The 24,165-nt window shown below is 37.2% G+C and overlaps 2 protein-coding genes across 5 annotated transcripts; one reads left to right on the top strand and one right to left on the bottom strand.

Annotated features, from left to right (window-relative positions):
* Positions 1-1,236: 1,236 nt before the first annotated feature.
* LOC141905928 (centriole and centriolar satellite protein OFD1-like) lies at positions 1,237-18,808 on the top strand. Of its 4 annotated transcripts, none has more exons than XM_074795032.1 (31): positions 1,244-1,294; positions 1,506-1,628; positions 2,064-2,210; positions 3,618-3,815; positions 4,613-4,681; positions 4,761-4,791; positions 5,173-5,280; positions 5,672-5,814; positions 6,296-6,385; positions 6,981-7,064; positions 7,154-7,260; positions 7,576-7,695; positions 8,524-8,597; positions 9,032-9,123; positions 9,741-9,818; positions 10,145-10,212; positions 10,673-10,716; positions 11,209-11,372; positions 11,890-12,001; positions 12,280-12,304; positions 13,984-14,194; positions 14,736-14,937; positions 15,413-15,496; positions 15,705-15,816; positions 15,922-16,037; positions 16,118-16,246; positions 16,577-16,789; positions 17,198-17,328; positions 17,542-17,670; positions 18,102-18,187; positions 18,278-18,808. In XM_074795032.1, exons 3-31 carry the CDS (start codon positions 2,121-2,123, stop codon positions 18,309-18,311), a joined length of 3,144 nt encoding a protein of 1,047 aa, XP_074651133.1. In that variant the 5' UTR covers positions 1,244-1,294; positions 1,506-1,628; positions 2,064-2,120; the 3' UTR covers positions 18,312-18,808. The 4 variants fall into 4 exon arrangements, with proteins under 4 accessions (XP_074651134.1, XP_074651133.1, XP_074651136.1 ...); XM_074795034.1 differs by having other exon boundaries at positions 1,251-1,294; positions 1,580-1,628; XM_074795033.1 differs by lacking the exon at positions 1,506-1,628 and having other exon boundaries at positions 1,237-1,294.
* Positions 18,809-19,082: 274 nt separating this feature from the next.
* On the bottom strand, positions 19,083-21,403 carry LOC141906066 (uncharacterized). Its single transcript, XM_074795240.1, has 5 exons — positions 21,359-21,403; positions 21,004-21,114; positions 20,570-20,626; positions 20,299-20,367; positions 19,083-20,198 (listed from the first exon to the last, which is right to left on the bottom strand). Exons 1-5 carry the CDS (start codon positions 21,359-21,361, stop codon positions 19,614-19,616), a joined length of 825 nt encoding a protein of 274 aa, XP_074651341.1. The 5' UTR covers positions 21,362-21,403; the 3' UTR covers positions 19,083-19,613.
* Between the last annotated feature and the right edge of the window lie 2,762 nt (positions 21,404-24,165).

Genomic DNA, 24,165 nt, shown 5'->3' with positions numbered 1-24,165 from the left:
TGCTTTTAATTATGTTCAAAAATATATGCCTATGAAACCGAGATTTCCTTCCAATCATAAACGAGATCTAATCACCCTCCTAGTAATCTCGAACAAATGTGAACAATGCAAAATCATGCGTTTGTTTTGTTTCAAAACTTACCGAATCGACGTGAAATGTCTGAAACTTGGATGAGCACGCGCGCAACTCCTTGCCGGGAATTACGGTACGCTATAGCTAATCATAGACCTAGCGACGTTTTTTTGTAAATACATTACGACATCCGTAAATAGCAATCTATCTAAGCCCAACGCGTATAATAACCGATATGGTGCGTATTCATTATTCCCGGCTGATTAAACGAAGATCCGATTAGTATGAGGTGTAATTTTATTACGCTTTTTATAGCGGATCGAGTTTTGTTCTGCCAGTGTCGATTACAAATGTGATTGCCGGGGATGGAAATTTACTCCATTTGCAGAGTCAAAGTCTTCAACGATCAAATAGATGAAATAATGTACATGCGTTTATATTTTTTACTGAAATACATGAATGGAAAATGAATTGGCATTTTGCATCCATGTCGGGCCTGCAGACGCTAGGACTTGATCCGGCCGTTTCTCAGAATCGTTGGGTCATTTTTTTCAACTGCAATAAAATGTCATCGGTTCATTTATAGCTGCCGGGTCACTTGATCATGGTTTGAATTAGTAATGTTCAGGGTAGATAGGCCATCACCGGCCGGGTCAACTTGTGAGCTCACCAGAAATGAGAAACGAGATCCCGTCGGTCAACTTTTCAGAAGAATCCAACCGATAACGATTGGTCGGTTTGGAAAAGACTGGCTAGATGCTATAGACAATGTTGGAAATTTAAGATGAACAATATGTCCACATGCTCTGATTGATTTTACTGTGTTTATACATATTCTTAAATTCGCGAATTATGTGATTTTCAAACGAGCGAGGATGTCCGGCGCAGGGAGTCCCGTTCGAAAAATATAAAATCTCCATCCTAACGCCGCAGCTGTGCAGAAAACACATTATTATTTATTATTTGTATGTTGTTTGTATATCTCAGTAATTCAATTGCATTGATAATCACTATCTTCGTTGTTTTTGTTTATCTGCTTATCTTTTTGAACTTCAACGACGATTGTTTTCACACTTTATGATAAATAAATAAATTTTAATTGAATTGAATATACTGCGGCATGCGGGCCCAATCAGGTATACACAAATTTTTGAATGCGCGAGATTGTATCCCGTGTGGAGTAACCGTTAAGTCGTCTTAATTTTTGATAATTTAATTACGGTAATATTAGTTAAATACATCATGAATTAGTTATGTGAATTATATGGCAAGGTTGGATAAACAATAAGCTATACAGATCGTTCTCTTTTATCGACTTTTAAAGTTTTAATTTGATTCTAATAAGTTTTTTTTACGATTGTTTACGTTTTAAGATCAAAATTGTGTTAATTACCAAACCAAACCGTTTGCTCTTTTTCTTTTACTGTTGTAGGGCCGAATTTACGCTCGTTCATAGTTCTGTGTTTGATCTCAGCAACTGATTTTCTGCTATCTCTCTGTCTTCAGGAAATTCATCGGAAAATCATCGATAATCCTTTTCATCAGAAAATCATTGGTAAATAACTGCTAAAAAAGCGACGTTATTTAACAGAAAAAAACCGACTTACCATCTAATTACCTACAATTAATTGACCAAATAACCGCTCATTTACATACGACAAGGGCAAATAGTGTAGCCCCTTATCACAAAGTGCCACATAGGCCTAGTAGAGGCCTTCAGCATCATAATCAGGCCTACCAGTACCTACTGTAATCGTTCCATCGGTAAGCTTTTGTAATTGGATGGGCTTATATCAATGTTGGGGGAGGGCCAACAAGGTTGAAATAAGTTATGCTTCAGGGAGAGGAAGGAGTCTTCAGTAATTGGGACGCTTATAAGAAATTTGAAAAAACTCCTTATATAGGCTCCTTACACCTAGGCCTATCCATGAATGACAGATATATGTAAGGACCCTGTTCATGGTATGTTTATATTGTTTTGTTATTGCAGTAATTTCAAACCCGGTAACTAGAGATTGGCTGAGTAGAAATTCTTGACCGAACGAAAATGGATGGAGAAGCGGTTTTGACTGCTGAGCAATTTCGCGATAAATTATACAATAAACTACAGAATCAGGGATACATCGATGATCTTAAGGTAAAATCAAAAGATTTTTCCCCGTTTAATCGATTCATTGCGATCTCAAACTCTGAATAATTTGTTTCTAATGAAAAATAAGAATTAAAGAAGAACATTACTTAACACGTTCGACAAGCAATGGCGATCGTCTGGCAGTGGAGAGACAAAAATAGTGAATGTATTAATCTGTGTCTTCAAACTCGACTAATGCCAATAATTCACTTTGGACACTGATAAGGATAAACAGGATTCAAACCCACAACCACATATTTTATACTGCCATACTTACTGATAAGGATAAACCGGATTCAAACCCACAACCACATATGTTATACTGCCATACTTACTGATAAGGATAAACAGGATTCAAACCCACAGCCATGTACGTTACGCTGCCATACTCTCTTCAATGTCTTCTTCCTTTTCAAGCTTTTAAATGAAATGCAACACGATCTCGGTGTATTTTCTCATCATCAATCTCATCAGTCGAGGCGTTTCATTTGACACGTGTGTCAGGTCATCTATCACTTGTCTTAAATCACCATATGTCAGCAAGCCTATATTTAAAAGAAAGCTTCTGACGAGTCACAAGAGTATTAATATCGTGCGTGTGTATGATTTTGAGCTTTGGTGAAGTAGTCATCTTAAAGCTGCTAATTTGACTAAAAAATTGTGTTTCCCTATAATCAAAATAAAAGTGAAGTCCGATCCTATACTTATGTGGACACGTCAAATTCAAAACCTTTATTCGCATTCTTTAGTTTAAGCCAGGCAATCACTTCACAACGTCTTTTCTTCATCCCCCAGACTTAAGTCGTGGGGTGACATTTCGAATATTCAATAATTGATATTTTAAAAAACCAGTGCATTTGGCCTATTTTTGCGTTCTTCAGTCAAAGGTCAATCAATCTATATCAGATTAAATCTTGAAGCGACAGATAAGAATTCATATTCAATTTAATTCAACCCCAAAAAATGTATGAAATTCAATTTCATTTTATTCAGCAAACACATCAAATTCAGTAGAATTTCATTTCAAATGAATCGTAGGAAAAAATCGATCTCAAGAATTTGTTCATGCAACATCCACACTTTCAACCAATGCGGAAAAAAATTATTTATTGGTTCTAGCACTTTCGGATGACATGTTCTTCGATTTATAACATTAGTATGGCTCTGAGTAACTTTATTTTTTGTACGATACAAATTTTTGACGTGAGGGACCGAGTTTAGTACCAACAAAAACTCACTCTCAGAGCTTGAGCTACAACCGACCTCTCAAACCCATCCCCACCATCCTGTGTACCATATAATCAGGCTGTTGATTCAGGCGGGTTGATGATGACAGTACCGAAGCTTCTAGGACTCTCGTTCTTTTAAAGTGGCCTACGCGGCCTTTACCTCGAGATTTTGAATATTTTTCAGGCTCAATTGAGGCATAAACTGGTGCAAGAATTGCAGAACGGCCCGGCTATCGTGCCGGTTAAACCGACGTTGAAGACGGCCGAAGAATCGTTGATGTATAAAGCGGCGAATAGCCTCGTTTGCGATCACCTGCGACGAAACGACTTCGATTATTCTTACAGCGTGTTTCTACCGGAGAGCGGAACCGTTCACGAACAAGTGAGAATTAATGCCTTCAATGATAAGATAAAAACCCACTATTTACAAATTGAAAGAAATCTAAAATCGAGAATTTATTAATTGAAACAATCTAAAATATAAGAACACTACGTTTCGATCTCACACTAGAGATCATCGTCAGGTCGTGAGATATTGACTAAAAACAGGGGTATATGTACAGAGGAGAACAGGTTAATTGAGTAAATTGGTGAGTGAGTAACTAATTAGTGTTTGGCAAGACATGAAGTAAAGTAAATGCCCTCATGTTCGATTCATAATCCTTCATTACTGAATCCGAGTACATGAATTCAATAGAAGGGCTGTTCATAGAAAGGGCCTTAGATTATCCCATTTTGGTAGCCCTAATTTAACTCGGGATACCCCTAGGTGGGTTCGTTTTGTCTTGTTACGTGATACAGACGACGAGCTCACCTGGGTGAGGCCTGTAACCTCCTCGGCGACAGGGCTACTTGGCGAAAAGATGGCCGCCGTTTGAGGCAACCAACAGTAGTATAATCAAGAATTCATAAAAACAAGTCTTTGAATATTTAGTAAGCAAATCGAACGCCCTATAAGTTAATCCTTAATTTCACTCATCGGGAAAGTAGCCTATTTTCGATCCCCTCACCCATAGATAGGTATTTACTTCATGAATGTGGTTCTGATTGTATCATTTATTTCTCGTTGATCATTTTTAATGGTCTTTTATGAAACTGGACCCTGTAATGAGTGACTTTCGGTACATAATGATTATTCGGATATTTTGAGCTGAAGACATTGTGATTTTGTTTGTATAGGTCATGTCAGTGCGTGACTTGCTTCATCTTCTGCGTATTAATCCGCAATCGAAGCTCTACAAAAATCTTGTGAGTATCGCCTCGTTGATAAACCTCTGAAGTGCTAGTTGATGGACAACTGAATTAATTGTCTTTTTTTAAATTCTAGGCACAGAATATAACAGAATACGACAAAAAAGGTGAATATATTTGATCACTCGCTTCATAAATCGTACCGGGAAATACTCATATCTATATTAACCCTTTCAGTGCTGACTAATTAATACCCTATAGTGCTGGAGATAATTTGAAAATTTTGAATAATTCCACCCTAGTGTGTTGAATAACGGGAATACCACTATAGTGCATTTACACCCCGATGCGGTGTATCGTTAGTTACTAATATTTCACTATGTTTGACAGGTGCTGCCATCTTTCAATAGAGATAAAAACTAATTACTACTTACATCAATACACCGCAGTGCGGTGTACTAGCAAAATCCATCACCGATTCATACACCGCACTGCGGTGTAGACACACTGAAAGGGTTAAGAGGTATTGTTACTTGATTTGATTGCAGGTTTTTTGTGGCAGTTATTGACAGAGATCGCTTCGTTGCACGGTTACGCGGATAATGACAGCGGCGTTCAAACGGAGCAGATACCGCTCTATCAATCAGCCTCACTCGGTGAGTAGACAATCATTTCATCCGTCGTTGAGAATATTAAGAAAAAATGCAGGACACTCACGTGAACTCAAGTTAGATTTTAGTTGAACATTGACCAATTTTTACACATATAGAATTGCATCTAACTCGCGTCAGGGGCCAGTTGCTCAAAAGTTGGTTTAACTTAAAGATGACCGGCAGATAAATACCATAGAAACAATGAACTTTTGATTGTCACCATGTCAACTATGCACTTGTCAACCTGCTTTTGAGTAACTGGCAATAATTAGAAATCAGTGCAGGCCACTTGTATGAATACCAGTGATATCGCTTAGCTCAGAAAGCAGTTTAACTATTTTGTCTGTAATGGGTCCCTTAGATAATAAATCCATTTTAATCATTTTCTTTGAAGATGACAAGCTGAACAGAATAGATCGTTTGTATTCCAATCGGCTGGAAGAAAATCAACAGACCGGGCGCTGGGCGACCGAAGAGCGCATACTGCTCTATCAGAAACAGGTCGAAGAGCGAGCGAAGATGGAATCGAAGTTAGAGGTACGTCCATAATTACGATGAAATCTCACAATACGTACAGAAAGACTGAGTCCGAAACGGTTTTCATCTAGCTGTTAATTTATTTCAACACGTTATGACTATATCCTAATGTTATCAATCTTTAGGAATGTTGAAGAGGAATTCTACAGTCTAGAGGTAGAATTCATTGGGGGTCATTTATCCCAAAGTAACCAGTAATAATCTGTCAAATGCAGTTTTGATTTTTCCATATATCAGTAATTCATGCGTCAACTTTTTGAGCGACCGTCTTAAGAAAAAACATTCGGAAATTTAGAAATTGGAAATCGTTCTCATTCTCTTACTTGTCATTGGCTAGTTCGCTTGAATATCTTAATCATCGACAAATGAGAGTGTTCCTAACATTAAGCGCCTACAATCGTCTCTTTCTTTTTGTCCAATATTAATCATCATCCGATGTCTTGTGTTCGCAAATTAATTCTCGTTTTTCAATGGATTTCAGATTTCGCGTTTTAAAGAGCATGAATTAGCTCGTGTGAGAGTAGAAGAACGAGATCGGTGTCGTCGAGAACTAGAGGAAACTCGTCGAGAGGTAAAAATTTCTTCTTTCCATCGATGTCTTTATGGTTTTCTTGACTTCTACTTCAGAATTAAACAAGTCGAGTTTATATACCGCGCATAGATTAGCAACTTCATCGGCATTTTGCTGAAAATATAACAAATTCTTGTTAACCCCTGGTAACCATTACTAAAACATTATCCGTTGTATGACGATAATCTATAATAGAAAATACCACAATAATAAAAGAAAAAATAACGGAAAGTCTGACAATGTTACCTTGAGCTAGTTGTAGTTTATTTGACGTTTCAAATATATTCTAATAGTCATCTTCTGAGTCCAGTTCCACAGTTCCCAGTTAAGATTTAACTCTGAGTAAACTCATTGAAAATGAACTACCGGTAACTTTAAACTCAGCGTTTACTCGTAACACAACTGTACTGTGGAACCGGGTCCAGGAGTTTCTCTATAGATTACCCCTGGTTCTCTTGTATTCATAATATTATGACCCCGAAACTTATTGAATCACTGCTAGATTACTTGTTAATTTCTCTTGCGATGAATGTGTGTAAAGGTTTTTATCGCGTTGAGTTGATCATCGGCGAAATGGGCGTTTGGAATTTTTCAGTTGGAAAGAACGTATCAATTGAAAGTAGAAGCTTTGAGCGATCGTGAGAGAAATATGACCGAACGTTTACAGAAACAACAAGAGGTACGTATCTCTCAAAACTCGAAGAATATTTTTCATGTCTGTTTGGTCGTTCTCTTTCAACTATCGTCGTGACTAAACTCGTTTTGCAGTCGCAAGAGAAAGAGTTGTATTCGCAGAGGCAGAGCATACTCGAGGAGTTGGAAAATTTACGCCAACGCGAATCCCAACTGCGCAGAGAAAAGGAAGTCAATGAAAGGTAAATGGCTCGTTTTTAGTTGGTAGTAAAATGCAACTAGAAATCCCTGAAATCCTGTTCTGAATTTAGTTATACTGCTGAGGGTTATGGTATGTATAGACTTGCGGAATCCAAATTTTTCTATTTAAACTTGTTCTTTTAAACTCATAGTCAAACTCGTTAAGTCGCCTGAGTTGGAACCATCATTATGTTGACGACTTACACATAGTAAATCGAGTCGCAACTATCTCTGTATATCATTGAGTAGCTGGAGGCCTGTAGGCCTGTAACTATGATAATAGTCTTAGCAGACGGAATGATTGTTTATTTTGACAGAGAACGCAAATTGAACGACGAACGAATTCGAGCAATTGACGAACAGTTAAAAAAACGCGAAAACATCGTGCAGATCTCGGAGACAGAATTCAACAGTCGAATAGAAGAAGAGCGCAAAAGGTATTCGTCCTTGTAGCACATATAGAATAGACAGAAATGAAATTTCCCCCTTCTTGTCACTGTGAAATATTGATCAGAATCTATCTAACTGCGGAATGTTTTAAACCCTTTCCTTTATGCGTCAGTAAATCGGTGAATCGAATCACACCATCTATTGGAAAATATAATCATCGGTAATATTATAGATGTCGTTATGAAGATAGTTACTGATATATGTGGCTTTTGTTTGACTTACTTATACGTGTGCATATATTATGTGTCCGTTTGCTGATTGTTATTTTCCCTTTTTCGTTTGAATGGTATATTCTGCCAAAGTATAAAATTTGTGGCATTTAATCATCCGCAATAGTACAGAGTGGCCACTTATCTGAAAATCAGGCAAAATTTCGGGAATTTTCTTTAAAAGAAGTAATGGAATTTTTTTTTTTTTAATGCTTAAAACCAGGGATAAGTCAGGGAAATATGTTGAGATCGCTATATTACACGTAAAATCATATTAAAAAACGGTTCCTGTCTATGTTTTCCGTATTTGACTGTGTTAGGCCCTAATTGATAGGATTCTTAGCAGGTCAAGTCAGGGAAAACAAGGTGCTTGTCGGGGAATAGTCACGGAAAAAGCTAGTAAAATAAAAGTGGCCACCCTGTAGTACTCAATAGAACGGTGGTTTTACCTTATTCAAAGTTGAATGATGCTTGTTTGTGTATTTCAATCTTGATACCATCCAATTTCATATCATATTTTGAGTTTACAAAATGAGCCAAAAGAGAAACAGGACAAATGAATTTTAAAGACTGTAACCTATCTCATTTCTTCGTTGGTTTTGGCAGATACCAGCTCGATGAGAAAGCTCGATACGTACACAAGGAAAAGGAACTCGAACTACAAGCAACAAAGAATCAAGGTACGGTAATTCAGTATTGAAATTGACACGCGGTCCCTATGACTCCCTGATTCCTTAAAAACTCCCTCTAAACAGAAATTGACTTTCACAGCGCTTGAAATTCCTTTGATTTGAGAAAAATGTCAGAATCTCCTTTAAAACTCAATTTCCTTCAATTTTGAGAAATAGGCTACTAGAAATTTTTGTACGTAGTTGTACAGTAAACTAGACCTAAATCAATACAGTTGGGACCAGGATTTTCTTTTTACCCAATTAGGTGGTTACTGAATTAGAAACAAGTTTAGTAGTGCAAAGGATAAAAATGTGATTACAAAACCAACAAATTACCCATTTACTGAGATAAACTGCATCAGACAACTTGAATGAAACAATGAAAAAATGCTTATACACCATTTCGCCAATTCTAACATTTATAACGTATTCAATATTTTTAGATGACTTGTCGGCAATTGAGAGAGAAAAAGAATCTTTGCGATCGGTTCGCGAGGAACTGCACGAAAAAGCTGCCAAACTGAAAGAATTAGAGGTTCGCGTTTTATTAGTACATACGACAATTAGTTTCGCTGGTTAATTGGGTTAACTGTTAAAGACATTCATAACGCGTACCTCGAAATACTAACAACATTAGCAAAAATATAACGCTGGCAATATATATCATGAAAAATTGTAATAAATGATATATTGTAGAAAAATTTTAACCTACTGTAGAAAAAGATATCACATGACTGAATTTATCATTTACTTTAAGGTGGCCTTCCTTATAATTTTTTTCACTTATTGTAACACATTCATTTAGAAAATACACAGCATTTTAACAATGCTATGGACTATTTCTGAAACGATGGCCGCCGACTTAGAATCTCCCTATGACATCGCTTCTTTGACGTATTGTTTCATTTGTATAGTTACATTTGATTGGATGACAAATTCTCATTTCGGGAACAGCTAGGTACTTTATTGATGTCATAGTGGTATCGGTTGTAAGATTCATCTTTCCTGGAATAATCTATACTGAGGTAGATCTATTGTCAAAATATGCAGTGTAGTCAGTAGCTATACATATATTTATATACCTACACCTCTTTTGGAATTCGGTTCAAGCTTTAGCTTTTTCGCCTGTAGTTGATTAGCGTTTCCTTGTAGAGAATAGTCGAACAGCTGCGCTTAGAACTTGTAGCCGCAACCAATAAAAACGAAGCGATGACGGATAAATTCAGAGAGGTAAGCGATGATAAGTTATCGATACGTCCGTTTGAAAAATCGAATTTTGTAGCATGAGTCGGTATGTATAAAAATGTATAATGATCATAAAGAGTATCTGGGCCTTGTTTATGAATTAGATCCCGAAATTGCGAGTCCATGAACCAAAAGCAATTTTCCAACATTAATAAGGATCGATTTTGATGTTAAAGTTGGGAACTAATATACCAATTTTTGTTTTCTTAATCGTTGTTTTCTCGCTATAGTATATATTCTTTGACAGTCTGCTGCTAAGTCTGTTGGCAAAGCTTCCATGAAACAATGATCGTTTTGTATATTTTTCGTAGATGGTCGATTATAAATATATCAAGGAGGAGAACGCAGTATTGAGGAAAGAATTGGAAACTTTGAAACAGTGAGTATATGCTTCGTGTACACTATTGAAGTTTAATACTCCGTAGAGGTTTCATCCGCTTGCGAATATGTAGATTAAGGTTGAAGTAAATGAAAATGAATTAACCCTTTCCGTGCTGACTAATTAATACCCTATAGTGCTTGAGAAAATGTGAAAATTTGGGAAAATTCCACCCGAGTGTGTTGAATCACGGGAATAGCACTATAATGCGTCTACACTGCGGCACGGTGTATCGTTAGTTACTAGTATTTCATTATGTTTGAAGTGCTGCCATTTTTCAAGAAAGATAATTACTAATTAAATCAATACACCGCAGTGTGGTGTACTAGCAAAATCCATCACCGATTTATACACCGCACTGCGGTGTAGATGCACTGAAAGGGTTAAATATGACACATAGTTAAATCTGTTGGTAACTAAGCCGCAACTGTTGAATTGAGTCAATTTCTCTTGATTTCAGTCGGTTGTCAGAGGTTTCGAATGATTTGGAAAGAGAACGACACAGTAAGTACCGGTTATATTATTGCTTGTAAAATTGATCTATGATAACTAGCAGTATCAACTGAATTGGCAGTAAATGTAAATAAAACTGGAACCCAGGGAGGTAAGCTCGGCTAGTCTGGTAACCAATTGTCATGATTATATTCAGTATCACGATGGGTCATGGTGGTCCAGACTATTGTGGTGGGTGTGGCTGCCAGTGTCCCTGAATATACTTCATTAGGGGGAGCTAGCGCAATAATTGTAGTCGCCACTTCAATTTAGTCTTAGAATAGTCCGACTTGACATTATGTAAATATTACCTGTTGAGAGAAAGTTTTCATGGTGGGGGGTCCTTAGACAGAAGTCGTAGGGGAATTTAAAATTGGCAGCTAACACAGCTATCGCGGTAGCCAATTAAAATTGCTATAAAGCTACTGGCCAAACATAAAGCTTCTACGCATTTAGACAGCACTAGATTTAGTTATGATAGTTGTGATTGGAATGTGATTGTAGAACGTGATCTGGCTATATGTGATATGATGCGCCAATCGAATCAGCCGTCGGCCGATGTGATTTTACTGAAAGGCGAAGTGGAAAAAGCGCGAACGAGCGTGAACCAGGAGAAACTAATGGTCCAACGAGATCACTCGCAATTGCAGAAACGCCTATACGACGAGGTGAGTGGCCAGAGAATTTCTCTTTTCAGCTTCGCAGTTGGTACTGTTTTTCCACCGGAGAAATAGCAATGAAAGTTAGACTTGATGAATTGATTTCAAGATTGTATGTGAAGATTTTAAAGTAATCCCTAAAGGCCTTGAATCATAAAACCGGTCGCTTTATTGGCTATTAGACTTGTCTTGACTCCGCCTTGATGTCTGGTTTAATGTAGCAAGTATAACTTAGTACTACAATGTAAACTATCATGGGCACAATTCACTAAAAAGAGATGTACTAAAAGTGTTGAAAAGTGCTTACTTTTACTTAAGCCATGTTGCTTTAAACCTAGTTAGTTACCGAATCGTTAGTGGTAAGCTTTGATAATTGGATGGGCTTGTGTAATTGAAATTACCAATCGTGAAACTAAACCACAGAGAGGTCACTGACTACTACAAACAATGAATGGCAACTGGAAGATTTATTTTGCTAACTGGTACAAGACTTCGTTGCTATGTAAATTCATTGTTCTTCGTATAGATTTGTCAGAATAAACAATTACTGGAGAAGTTCGAAGAGCATACGCAGGCTCAGAAAGAAATGAACCAGGAAATCAGCGACCTTCGACTACAACTGGCAGAACACAAAAAAGGTACAGCAAATTTTTTTTTGAATTCATTTTTGAGAGAAAATTCAGTACCGGGTATATAAGATAAAAACCCACTATATACAGATAAAAAGTAAAAAAATATCGACAATGTTTTTAAAGAAATTAAAAGAAGATACAATGCCTCGATCTCGCACTAGAGATCATCGTCGGGCATATTTAGTATATGTTTCATTGATTTCTAAAAAATTCAGTATTTGTTATTTGTATTTGTTTATTTCTAAAAATTCTTTGAACCATTGAATTGTGCGTTCTACTTTCAGCGCTTAGTAATGGAGTAAACAGAAGGTAAACGAACATTCTTTCTAAAAGACTTTTCTAACAAATGTTAATAAACTGGCCGGATATTCATCGTACATTTTGTAATGATGATGCATGACGATACATATCATCTTGTTGATCGATTTGTGCTTTCAATGTTCTTCATCATGAACACACTCGATTCAATTCATGAAAAAAAAAACTTTTTATGAGTTTCACTTAGTCTATGTAAACAGTGTATTTGTTAAGCCTTAACATACTAACAACGTTCAGTTCGGGTTTATGTGATGAAATGAAACCGGATTGCGTATTTTGCATGAAGTTTTGTATTGTTTCTGTATGAATATTGTAAGGTACCCCGACCTCGTGAAACGTACAGTAAGATTTGTGGCATGCCCGCATTGCTCGCGTCGGTAAGAGTATTCTTTAGATGTCGTGTTGAATGATCGTCTTTTTAGCCCACTTGGGACTTTAGTCCCAGCGGGCTATTGCGTTCACTTTTCGTCCGTCGTTCGTCCGTCCGTAGACGGAATCCAGTTATTTTGGGAAGTTTTGAAGACGCTTCAAGGTAACGTCTTGATATTTGGGTTACACATGTATCTACCCTAGACACATCTTCAGCCCAAAAACTGGCCCTGTCAGATTCAATTGTTGTTTGCCAAAATCAGCTCTTTTTACACATTTTTGAACTTATTGAGGGAAATTTTGAAGACGCTTTGATCAATTACCTTGATCTTTTGGATATATGTGAATCCCCCCAGGGCCCATCAACATAACAAAAATTGGGTCGGTCGTACTCAAGATGGTGGTGAGTTTCGAGGTCATTGGGTTTTGAATATGGTCACCAGGGGGCGTTGAATAGTAGAATGACTTAGTATTGCCATATTAGATTGGTAACGAGGCATATTTTGTTATCACAATCAATTACAAAATCGTAGCTGCTGACATGTTCTATGATTGTGGTGAGTTTCAAGGTCGTTGGTTTTTGTAAATGGTCACCAGGGGGCGTTGAATATTGAAATTGTTAGATTGTTGAGCATTTGAAACCACTTCCCAAGTGGGCATGGTGTCCCTGGACCCCTAGTTTTTTCTCACTTCTTATAATATGTGTGTGATCTCGTTACTTTCGGTTGACAATTGGCAACATTGTCTGCATGCATCCATATCGTGAACGTTTAGTGATATTTTCTTTTAAAATGGTGTGTTGTGTTAGCCTTCAGTGTGCTGGTTGAAATGGATGAAAGCACTTCTAATTCATACTCTACATTATAGACATTCACGTGGATCTTTATACAAAGTTCGTTATTTAGATGCGATTCGGTGGTTTTCTTGCAATTTTTGTCGAAAATGAGCTGAAAATACCACCAAAATCCCTGTCATAAGTTTCATTTGTGCCAATTTGGTATGGATCAGAACCTCAGCGACCTCTTTTTCAGTTCAAAAATATTTCTAAATATCGAATATCAGTTATTTTTGGTATTTGTTTGTTTGATAAGCTAATAAGGGACCTAAATCAGCTTACTGTGACTGAATTTCCAAGATAAGAACCTGATTTTAGAACAAGACAAAAAAGTATAAAATTTCAAATTGATTTTTGAAGGGCATGTTCGACAGCGAATGGATGTATTTTTCCTATTTCATATATCCTTTCATAATTTCACCTTGATTCAAGTTGAATTTTGTTTGAGGGTATTTTTCTTCTACAGGAATAACGGGGCAGACGATGACAGCGACGCCGACTCGCAGAAAACGAACGACGGCTATTTCGACACTCCTCTGAAGAAAAAGAACCCGGCCCCCGAGTTACGTCTGGTCGGCGGGTATAAAAACGGTTACAACGACAGCGCTGACAGCGGCACCGACGACTTCATCGCGGAAACGCGCAGACGTTTGAGAGAAATGGAACGCGAAGCGGAGGTAGAGAAAATACAAATTCATTCTAGGGTGACCACAATTCAGGAAAACAGAGGGAACAACTTTCTCTTTGGGAAAACAGGGGAATTTCATAAAATTTTTCTAGAAAATAAATGGAAATTGTATTGGGATTTGTAATTTATGTTCTTCGTGCCTGTCATTAAAACTTTACAACTTTGAATGCTCACTGGGCTAGCTTACTTCTTGGGTCTGCCGTCAAGATGACAACACTCCGGCCTTTCCTCCTGCCGTTCATCATTACACAGGGAAAGTTCTAACATGATCAGGGGGGACAATATATGTCGTCGAGACAATATATGTATGTCGAGATATTTCGATTAAAAGAAAGAATTATGAATACACTGATGCATGGTGGGAGCAAATTTGGTACCGATGACAGATTTGCATTTGACCTTATGTTGATAAAACTGGCCTTACTCTTTTCCCATTGAATGTAATGGATATTTTTTTGTGTTTTGGACTTTAACCCTTTCAATCATAGATCACAATAACGTGTATTGTCTTTATGTTCGTGTTTTTGCAGACGTTAGAAACCAGTTATCGGAAATTTCAAGGCCGCGTAACCGAGTCGGATTTCGGCTGGCCGTCGGAGTCGATGAAAAACACGGCCGCGCGGTATCAAGTCGTCTTTACCGATGATCCCGTTCGATCTTTAATCAACAAAAACCGCGACGATGCTGCCCTCAGCTCACCGCTTCAATCTATCTTCAATAAACGTCCATCGTGTACGTAAAGTTGCGAATCTTTTTCAATCATATTATATTTAATGCAATGAATGATAAATCGATTAGAATTTAATTCGTAGAAGGCTTTATGATCATCACAATAATAGTAAACATTTATAAAGCGCCTGTTTCTCATGACAAGTTGAGACAGCGCTGAGATGCTTCGTAGTCAATACATGCACGTTGAAACAGAAAATGTTTGATTGAACATCTGAACTGGTTGATATAGTTAATATCTCGGGGAGTGTGATCGATATTGTTCTTAAGGAATGCGGCTTCTCTACACTGTGGTATTACCCAAAATCTGATTATGAATTCAGTCTTGATTTCAAACCTCACTTTTTAACAGTGACAGAATCTGCTGCATATTTCCCACAAAATTCCCCCTATCTGATCTAAGTTTTTTGGTGGTGTTTGGTATAATTTTGATATAAATTTTGGTGAATTTGCAACTTCTAAACTGCCTGCATTTCAGCTCCACCCAAGAAATCGCCACGTACTCCTAGGTCTCCACGTCGCTCCAGTCCTAAGAGCACATTTTCTACAACCAAAGAAAAAAGTATGTATGCTGTATTGATGAATAGTCAGTAGTTCAACTGAAGTGCTAGATTTTATTCAAAATGCAACATCCAAATTGAAATTCAACTAAGCTGCCTGGAATTGAAAATGAATTATTCTCTTCCAATGCTTCGAAACATGAATTTGAATGATGTGCCAATTTCAAAAGAACGTTGTGTCATGATTTGTGGTATGAATTGTTAATGCAGCTCTCGAGGATTATAAAGGTGGTATAAAAGATCAAAGTCCACAGCTTCCGTCTCTGAGTTTGTCCACGGTGAAAACGAGTAGTCAAGAGACCGCGACCCCGCCTTCACAAGCGTAAGTGTATTTGAATCGACACTACATGTGTCTCTAACTGTCTGCGTGTTACTGGTATTCGTTCGTTGCTATTAGTTCTACAACATGTGTACGAATTTTTTCTAGGTTGGAAGTGAAAGGGACTAAGCAACTGACGATGGCCGATCTAGAAATGCGTCCTGGTTCCCCGAGCCTGGTGATTTTTCCCGGATCACAAACTACGGAAACAAACAGTCATAACGGTACGCCATAATTTTATTTTACGGGTACCGGTTTATTTATTCCCTGATGATTATCAAAAAAATTCTAATTTTAATTTCAGATGGTACGAACAATGGAACTTTAGAACAAACTAATGATCTAAGCAAACCTTCACCTGGGTATAGTAGGGATATCGTAATAGAGGAGACGCCTTCGAAAGACGGACATATTTCCTTCTATGCAGATAGCGGTAAGATTTCTTAACACGTATATCTAATCACTAGCAGCCAGAAAAATATTTCACTTTTCACCTTCCCTCGTAAGCAGTGACTTGCTAAATATTCTAACCAATTTTCGAGTTTTGTAATGAAGATATTTGTCGAATCACCGACTAAAGAAAAATGAACCAAACTTAGACACAATATGTGTGATATAAGAAAAAGTAAGAATTTATATAAAATATTTGTACATAGTTTAAAATCTGTACATGTACTTGCAGTTTTTTTACTTTCATACGAAAATCATTTATCACAGAAACAATTTAGCCAAGTTAATGATGTGTATTTCAATAAATTTATAGAGAAGCAAACTATCGCTGAAACTCCCGTTTCGAACATGGAAACTACATTAAAAGACGACCATGCTGCGTCGGTAGAAAAACCAGCTCTGAATTTAGATCAGTCGTGGAATGCTCCGTCGCCGATCGCGGAGAGGCGTTCATCGCCGCCTGCTGCTGCGGCGATCAATCTCGATCAATCGTGGAAACCTACGGCCTCGTATGATATGCAGAAAGGTCAGTGTGTATAGAATCGGGTGAATCGTGATATAGGTTAACACGTTCCCTGCCGGCTATGAGTATACTCGTACTTCCGGTTCTGTCACCAGTGCCACTACGAGTATACTCATACCTGATTCTTCATATCCACTATAAGCCATTTGCCGTCAGCACACAGGAATGACATAGTTCCTGATTGGCTGGTAATGCGAACTAACTCAACTTCATTCTCAACGCGAATTGCTCAATTTTGAGTGGGCACAGATCCAGAAGGGGGTTTGGACCCCCCCCCCGTTTCTGACCAAGTGCCCCCCCCCCCCGTTTCTGACCAAGTGCCCTTTTGAAATCACATGTGAAAAATACCGCCCGACATTGATCTCTTAAGTCCACAGTAGTTCTTAAAGCTGTAGGTTTTTTCATTCGTAGAAGTCGAAACTCAACAGGAAGAGGAGGAACGCAAACGCCGCGAGGCAGAAGATCGCGAATGGGAAGCGAGACAGCAGAAACGCGACAGCTGGCGAAAGAAAAGAAACTCTACGGAAATCGAACCTGAAAATGTATGAAACTTAACAAAATTTTTAATCATATGCGGCATTCCCACATTCCTGTTCAACAGTTTCAAGTTACGTTTGAATCCCAAAATCTTTTCCAAAATTTTCAGAATTATGAAACGGCTTTTCCTCTCTACTTGGGATTAAACCTCGCCTGTCTGAAAATATGGAGCTAGTTCAGAGTGTTTTTGTAAGACGTGTACTTGTTTGTATTTTCAGGACGTAGAAACGAAGAAAATTGAATCGAAAATTGAATCGAACAATAATGAGCCGAACGACGATCTGAAAATTGATCCAGTCATGCAGCAGTATATGGCTCTAATACAAAAACAAAAAGAAGATGCTAAGGTACGTGAAACAAGCATCAACTTAGTAAATTTAGCCAAAACCCCCTTTTCCCTGGATATTGGGCCCGGTTTTATAGACTGGTATTAACTTAAACCCAGGAGCTAATTAAATTGAAAATGAGTTGAGTTCGCCCACGGGTTACAGGTAATACCAGCCCATAAAAACACTGGCCCCTGGAGATTACATGTGTATTTTTGTGTTCATCAGCAATTTCATCATAAAAGCAAGTCAGTCATGAGAATGTAGCTCATTTGAAAAAGTGTCCTAAAAGCAGAAAATTGTTGATTGATTTTTCTCATGCAACAACAATAGTTGTGGTGATATCCGGAGTTTACGATTAGTTTTCTTTAGAGAAATTATATTTTAAACCGAGCTGTTTTTGATAAAGGATAGCGTGGGAAATAATTGTCCTTCCTTGTTACACGTTTTAGAACGAGCCACCGAAAGAACCGGATGTCGTTGAAGGGTCGCATTCTGAGCAGGAAGTGTCCGGATTGGACGATGCAGCTCCGAAAAGGTAATTACGAAGTTCGATTTCCCGAACTTACGCTGTCTGCATTCTCATCGGAAACGAAATTGTGAATTGTTTCTTTTTGAATATTTTCAGCCCTGGATTGGAATCGGATGATTTCGACTGGTAGACTGATGATGGTCAGATTAATCATTGCGTTACATTACATTCCAAACGATGCCGCTCGAATGCAGTTTTCCTGAATAGTATTAGCGTAAACCTAGCCTAATTCAGGCACTCAGCTGTGCTGATATTTGACACTAATTGAGACGGAACTCATTTAGTTCCGCAGCAGCACTTCGGTTTGTTTGTCCTGCGAGATGTTGTGTTTCTTATAATGCAAAATTCATGAAATCATTCCTTAATTCAAATTACTCGTAACTGAATGAAAATACTCGATAGTTTCGTCGTGATTAAAGATGTAGTTGTGCAGTGTACGCGTTCTACATTTCAAACTAGGCTGGTCCTAGTCTTACGTTTCAAATTTATAAGTTAATATAATATTTATCATTAGAATAACAAGAATTTAGTGCAAGTAGAAATTTCACTCTCTGGTAGAGATAGATCTTGATTATATTTTCGTCACCAAGCCTTATATATGCACTCATTATCATAATAAATTGATGAAATATATATTCTATTATTCTCAATTTCTTTGCGGCTTTTTTTTCCCTTATAACGACGTAGCATTCAAGAATAATGATAGGAGCCAATTTCACCCCTTTCTTAACCAAAGACATTAGAAGCCATTTTTGTTGAGTTGTTAACTCGCGCCATGTTCCCCACACGAAACGAAATGGATCCAGGAAAAATGAAGATCTGAAGAATGAAAGGAAAAGGGAATTGCAAATGTTTTTGTTTATTAAACTTTATTTACAAAATCAACACAAAACAACTTGTCATTACAAAAATTTACACTTCAATAGATTGTTTTATATGAAGGACTACGCATAAATAGTATATCATTAAGTTTCTAATTATTTATTTCTAACCATTATCTAGTTTAAGAGACATAAATTTCTCCCTCGCTTTATCGTTTTATTCATTGCTGAAAAAAAACTCCCGAATCAAAAATGCAATCAACTGGAATAGTTATATTTCGTACGGTTTTGTATTACTCGGCAACTGTTTGTTTTACAAACTGTTCGGAGATGAAATAAAGTGTCTCGAACCTTCGAATGTAATAAACATAAAATACAAAACTGGCATCCGCTAATGATATCGATATAAATTGATAAATATAATGTTATTTCAGACAGTAAATTTCCCTCTTTTAAACCTTCTAAGTACATTACGTAGAAAGTAAGCGTAAATGCCGTGCTGGTTATTTTTCCCTTATCCAAAATGAATACAGCTTATCATGAAAATATATTTCTTCACAGAATATCAATATATCTACACTATTTACAAAATGATATAGTACAAGTAATTTCTACGATCGAAGTGCTGCGGCTTCGCATGGAATTTCCTCGTTTGCATTCCCGTATTCCACGGCGAACAGTTGTCTGTGTAATTGTCGGTACATATTTGCCGCGTAAAAGATCGGAATCGTCGTCTGAACGCAGCGTCCGTCCGGCGCGTGAAACAGATCCGATGGATTCCCATCCGTGTAATCCGTCGCTGGGATTGAAACTGCGTAGTCCGTTGCGGGCAGAGAAACGTCTGCCGCGGAGGTGCTATTATCCCCGGCGCCTTCGATGTCAACAATCCGGGCGTTATTGTTCAACGTAATGCGCGGGAAGCAAATATTACGATAGAACAATACTTCATTCACCCATTCTTGCGGTCCGTCTAAAAGTGGTAAGCTGTCTCTAGTATTGATGACGTTGGTTGACGGATTAACTAGTCGGTTCTCCGGCTGGCCGCGGTTCTCTGGTTGATCGTTATGTTTATACGACGGAGGGGCACTTTTTGGAAATGGATCCGTCGCGGTGATCGGTTCTTTGTAAGACGGCGGGTCGGTCTTGTAAGATGGTGGTGATACGGGTTCGGTTGTTTCGGTCGTATTTCGAGCAGACTGAAAATGCAAGGGTTACGTTTATCCATTGCGAAAACGTGTGACACGTGGATAATGGGAAATTGATTTCTTGACAGAAATCCAGATGTGTTCAACCTACCTTTCCATCTTGTCGGTTTCTGTTAATGTGTCGTTGAAACTTATAATTCACGAATATCATACCGAGTACCTGCGAAGAAAATGCGCACATGAATGATCAGAATTCGATTACAAACTAACCAGTTTTTTCTTGGTTTCTGAACTTCTCGGAAATCATAATTGAGCAGATCTTTTCGCGGAAATATCGAAATAGATCAGTGATCATTTGATATGCAAAATAAATCAATGTCACAGCGACTAGTTCAGTAGAGTTAGATAGCATAAAGCCTTACCATTCCGCAAAGTCTAACGGAGAAGGTCGCGATGAACACGATATCTTTTGTGTCAAACTGGAAAATACAAAGTCAACAAATGCATATTAGATGAAATAACATATGAAATATTTAATCTATCATCCGCAAATATATTCAGAAAAGCAAATACGAAAATGCGCCTGTGCAGTTTGGAATTTATTTAATTTTGCTCAGCAAAAAGACATGCTTAGTGCACAGAAGAAAACTTCAAAATAATATGTGTAAATACATGGTAATTATTTTCAATAATATCAACCACACAAACATATATGGGAATGACTATAAATTACACTACACATTGGATTTTCTTTTCCCTTTTTCGTTCTAAACATAGTTATTGTTACTGGTCTCCTCCGAAATGAATTTTTATTATCAAAATCACCCCAACCCACTGAGAGAGCCCGATAACTTACTTCGGTGTCTTCCTTGTATTTTTCTATGATGTTTAGAGCAGCGTAGCAGATATGTGCTGCCATATCGGTTTTACTGGTAATAATCCATGGAATCAAACAATAATGTTTATCCTAAAAGAGATCATTATTTCAATTTATTTATTAAAATAAATGTTGAGAACAAAAAACATAGGGTCAAAAATGGATCGTTTGGCAGCTGATTCCGGATTCCACACAGATATTTTGTTGCCCTACATTCTATGAGCAATAAAACGGTATGAAAGGAATTTTTCAATTGAACTGGTTTATTTCAAATGAACTGATATACCTATGGGAATAATATAAGATCAATAGGTTATAAGGGGTTGAGACGTACCATTTTAACGCCGTAAAAAAGAACCAACGAAGCTAACAGTAGAAGTCCATCGATTCCCAAACACACGTATAACAGGAAATATATATCTGCAAATAATTTAAAAAAAAAACTCGTTAGTTATATTCAGAAATTGACAGGGGCGACAAATCGTCCATTAGAAAGTTAGCATTGTTTCATATAGATTCAAAAACAATTGAAGAGAAAATAATTTATTCACGTTGATTAGACTGATACTGGGTCGGAAATATACATATTCAAATAAGTACATGTACATGAGAATAATAGCTTTGTCTTTACGCATGAGTATGTTTCTTGCAACTAATAGTAACTTTCTTTGTCCAAAGGTTGGTTAGGAATTTGCCTTGTGACAGAAAGTGTCAAATAAACAAATCAATATTGACATGTTCGATTATGCAATAAAAGTATATACTATATGTATACGTATATAATATATCTAAAAATAACTGTTATATACATAGGTGCCTTAAAATAGACGTAATCGATTTTGCATTGAGAATTCTTATCAAAATTTTACATTATTGTTACTTTTTCAAATATATCAAATATATAGCTAGATTATCGTCGAATCTAGATTTAGAAATAATCGCGGTGCGCTTAAATACTTACCTCGTTCCACAGTAGTTATCGACGTAAGTTTCCATAATAACAAACCGATATTTGGAGCTGTAGAAACCTAGAATATTAAAAACGATATTGTGCATTTTTTTCATATCGTAAACCTTTGCGTTATAACTTTTTTTGAACAGTTATCATTCGCAAATAATTTGCATTTTATCACATTAAACGGATCATCGAATTAGGAAATATATACCAAATGTTTTTTCAAACATATTATCTTTTTCTTTCTGAAGGAGAGCGCTAGACTTATTTCAAAAGCTTGCGCGTCACACGCGGCTATTCGATTTTCTACGTAACAATAAAAAATAAAGCTCAACTTACCGCGCTAAATAATACAGCTGCCAAACAACCAAAAGTACTCCAGCGTTTCAAGAACGGACCCTTGTTGCTGCTCGACATCCTTCTACCAGTGCACGAAAAGTAAAGTGGATAACAAATTTCCATTTTCTTTTATAAAGAATATTTCTTTGTCTGGTGTTAGTAATTTGGGACGCCAAATCTTGCGCACGACCAATCAGAGACTTAGTAAATGAGCCTGAGTGATATTGGTAATTGGCCTGATTGAGAACTACTGCCAGTTGCTGATTAGACTATCAATCCTGTTGATTACGACGCACACACTTCATGTTTTTCACGACTAATTTACAGGTGTAATGTAAGAATCAATCCAGATTTTACTGCGAAACAAGTTCTCAAAGCCAGAACTCCGAACGACTGCTTCCTAACGATCGCCTACCTTCTACTTTAATAAGACTTCAATGCCGTTCGTTGGAATGCGTCTATTGTTTTATTTCTAGCATGTCTATTTTTTTTCAAAACCAGGAATAGATTTATTTTTGGAACGTATAAAATTAAAAATTTTAACTGGTATATATGTATGCTTTAAGAACGGTCTTTTGTATTCGATTCTAAATTTGAACACACGATTAAGGAGAAATCCAGTTTATTTCTGGAAGTGGCTTAGATTGTAAGGTCTATTCTAGATCTTCGAGTTATATTTGTCCTTATTCCCTACTTAATGGCTAATAAATTGTGTCAACTGCTCCCAGGAATTTATGAACAGAATCGGCCCATTTCCAAGCAAATTTCAGTTTAAGTAAAGTTGTATGAATTGAGTCGGTATTTTCATTTCGTGATGGATGTTAATTTTTCCGAGACATTACATCAGTTTTCCCCGGGATATGCTGAACTTCATAATGGTCTGGACTGTTTCTGTAGTTCCAGCCATTTTGACAGCTCAAGTCGCGATGAAACTAAATGCACTGTGGCTTGCGCAGGAAAATGAACACAATGTGTGGAGGAGAATCGTGGAATTCTGTCTACAACTTATTAAAACTTTATCACCAAAGACGACAAGGAATCGTTTGCTTGTCTTGGCTCTCAATATCTTTGCCCAGTACTTAATGATTTGTATTTGCGATTTTACAAACTGTGGATAAATATCAAATTCGTCATAGATTAAGAAATCCGGTGTAGTTAGCTTTTGTTTGTTCACAGGTACAACCATGATTAATTTCAAAAAAAAATTCAAAGTTAACCCTGCCGTAATATTTGGAAGTTTTGTACATTCTTCAAAATTCATAATAGGATGCTACTACTTAATTAAAAAATTCTGACAATTCTGATGTTCATTGTTTGAGAGTCCCAATAAACATTGATTAATCATAAGTATCATATTTTATATCACATTTTAGAGCCAATTGAGGGTTGACCCCGAAATTCCCTCACAGCACACGGATCAGAACTTCAGAAAAATCTCTGCATTTCAGAAAAATTTCTGCATGCCAATATAGAATATAAATTAGTCCGAACGTCTTAATCTCCGTTTTTCTGCTCCCGATTTTTCTCAGGAGATGATTAAGCTGATTACAACAAATTGACTCCAAAGAAAATGATGAAATTTACAACTGGACTAATCATCAGTTGTAATGCGTGCCCGTTACGATGTATTTAAATGTTGCTTTTTCAAGTGATGGCATTGCGCGAGTCATTTTCGTCTCACTCGCTAAGAACGTCGGAGAATGAATTCACCGAGTGCGCCCGCGGAAAGCGTGACATATTCTGATTATCAAAGTAGAATAATAAGATATTATTTGCTGTATTTCGATTAGAATTTCACAGCTTTCATGAGCTATACAGAGCGCATACATACGTTTCAAACTCAATGT

The sequence above is a fragment of the Tubulanus polymorphus genome, chromosome 5 (genome assembly GCF_964204645.1).
Source record: "Tubulanus polymorphus chromosome 5, tnTubPoly1.2, whole genome shotgun sequence".
In the NCBI taxonomy this organism is placed as follows: Eukaryota; Metazoa; Nemertea; class Palaeonemertea; order Tubulaniformes; family Tubulanidae; genus Tubulanus; species Tubulanus polymorphus.
Note: the sequence above shows the minus strand (reverse complement) of the source record. Positions and strands in the feature narration are given on the sequence as shown.

Coding starts and splice junctions, on each gene's coding strand:
- LOC141906066 (XM_074795240.1), bottom strand. Junction 20,627..21,003: donor AATACAAGGAAGACACCGAA/GTAAGTTATCGG, acceptor TGTATTTTCCAG/TTTGACACAAAAGATATCGT. Junction 20,199..20,298: donor GAAACCGACAAGATGGAAAG/GTAGGTTGAACA, acceptor TTGCATTTTCAG/TCTGCTCGAAATACGACCGA.
- LOC141905928 (XM_074795033.1), top strand. CDS start 2,121: ATGGATGGAGAAGCGGTTTTGACTGCTGAGCAATTTCGCGATAAATTA. Junction 2,211..3,617: donor GATACATCGATGATCTTAAG/GTAAAATCAAAA, acceptor AATATTTTTCAG/GCTCAATTGAGGCATAAACT. Junction 12,002..12,279: donor ACTGGCAGAACACAAAAAAG/GTACAGCAAATT, acceptor TTCTACTTTCAG/CGCTTAGTAATGGAGTAAAC.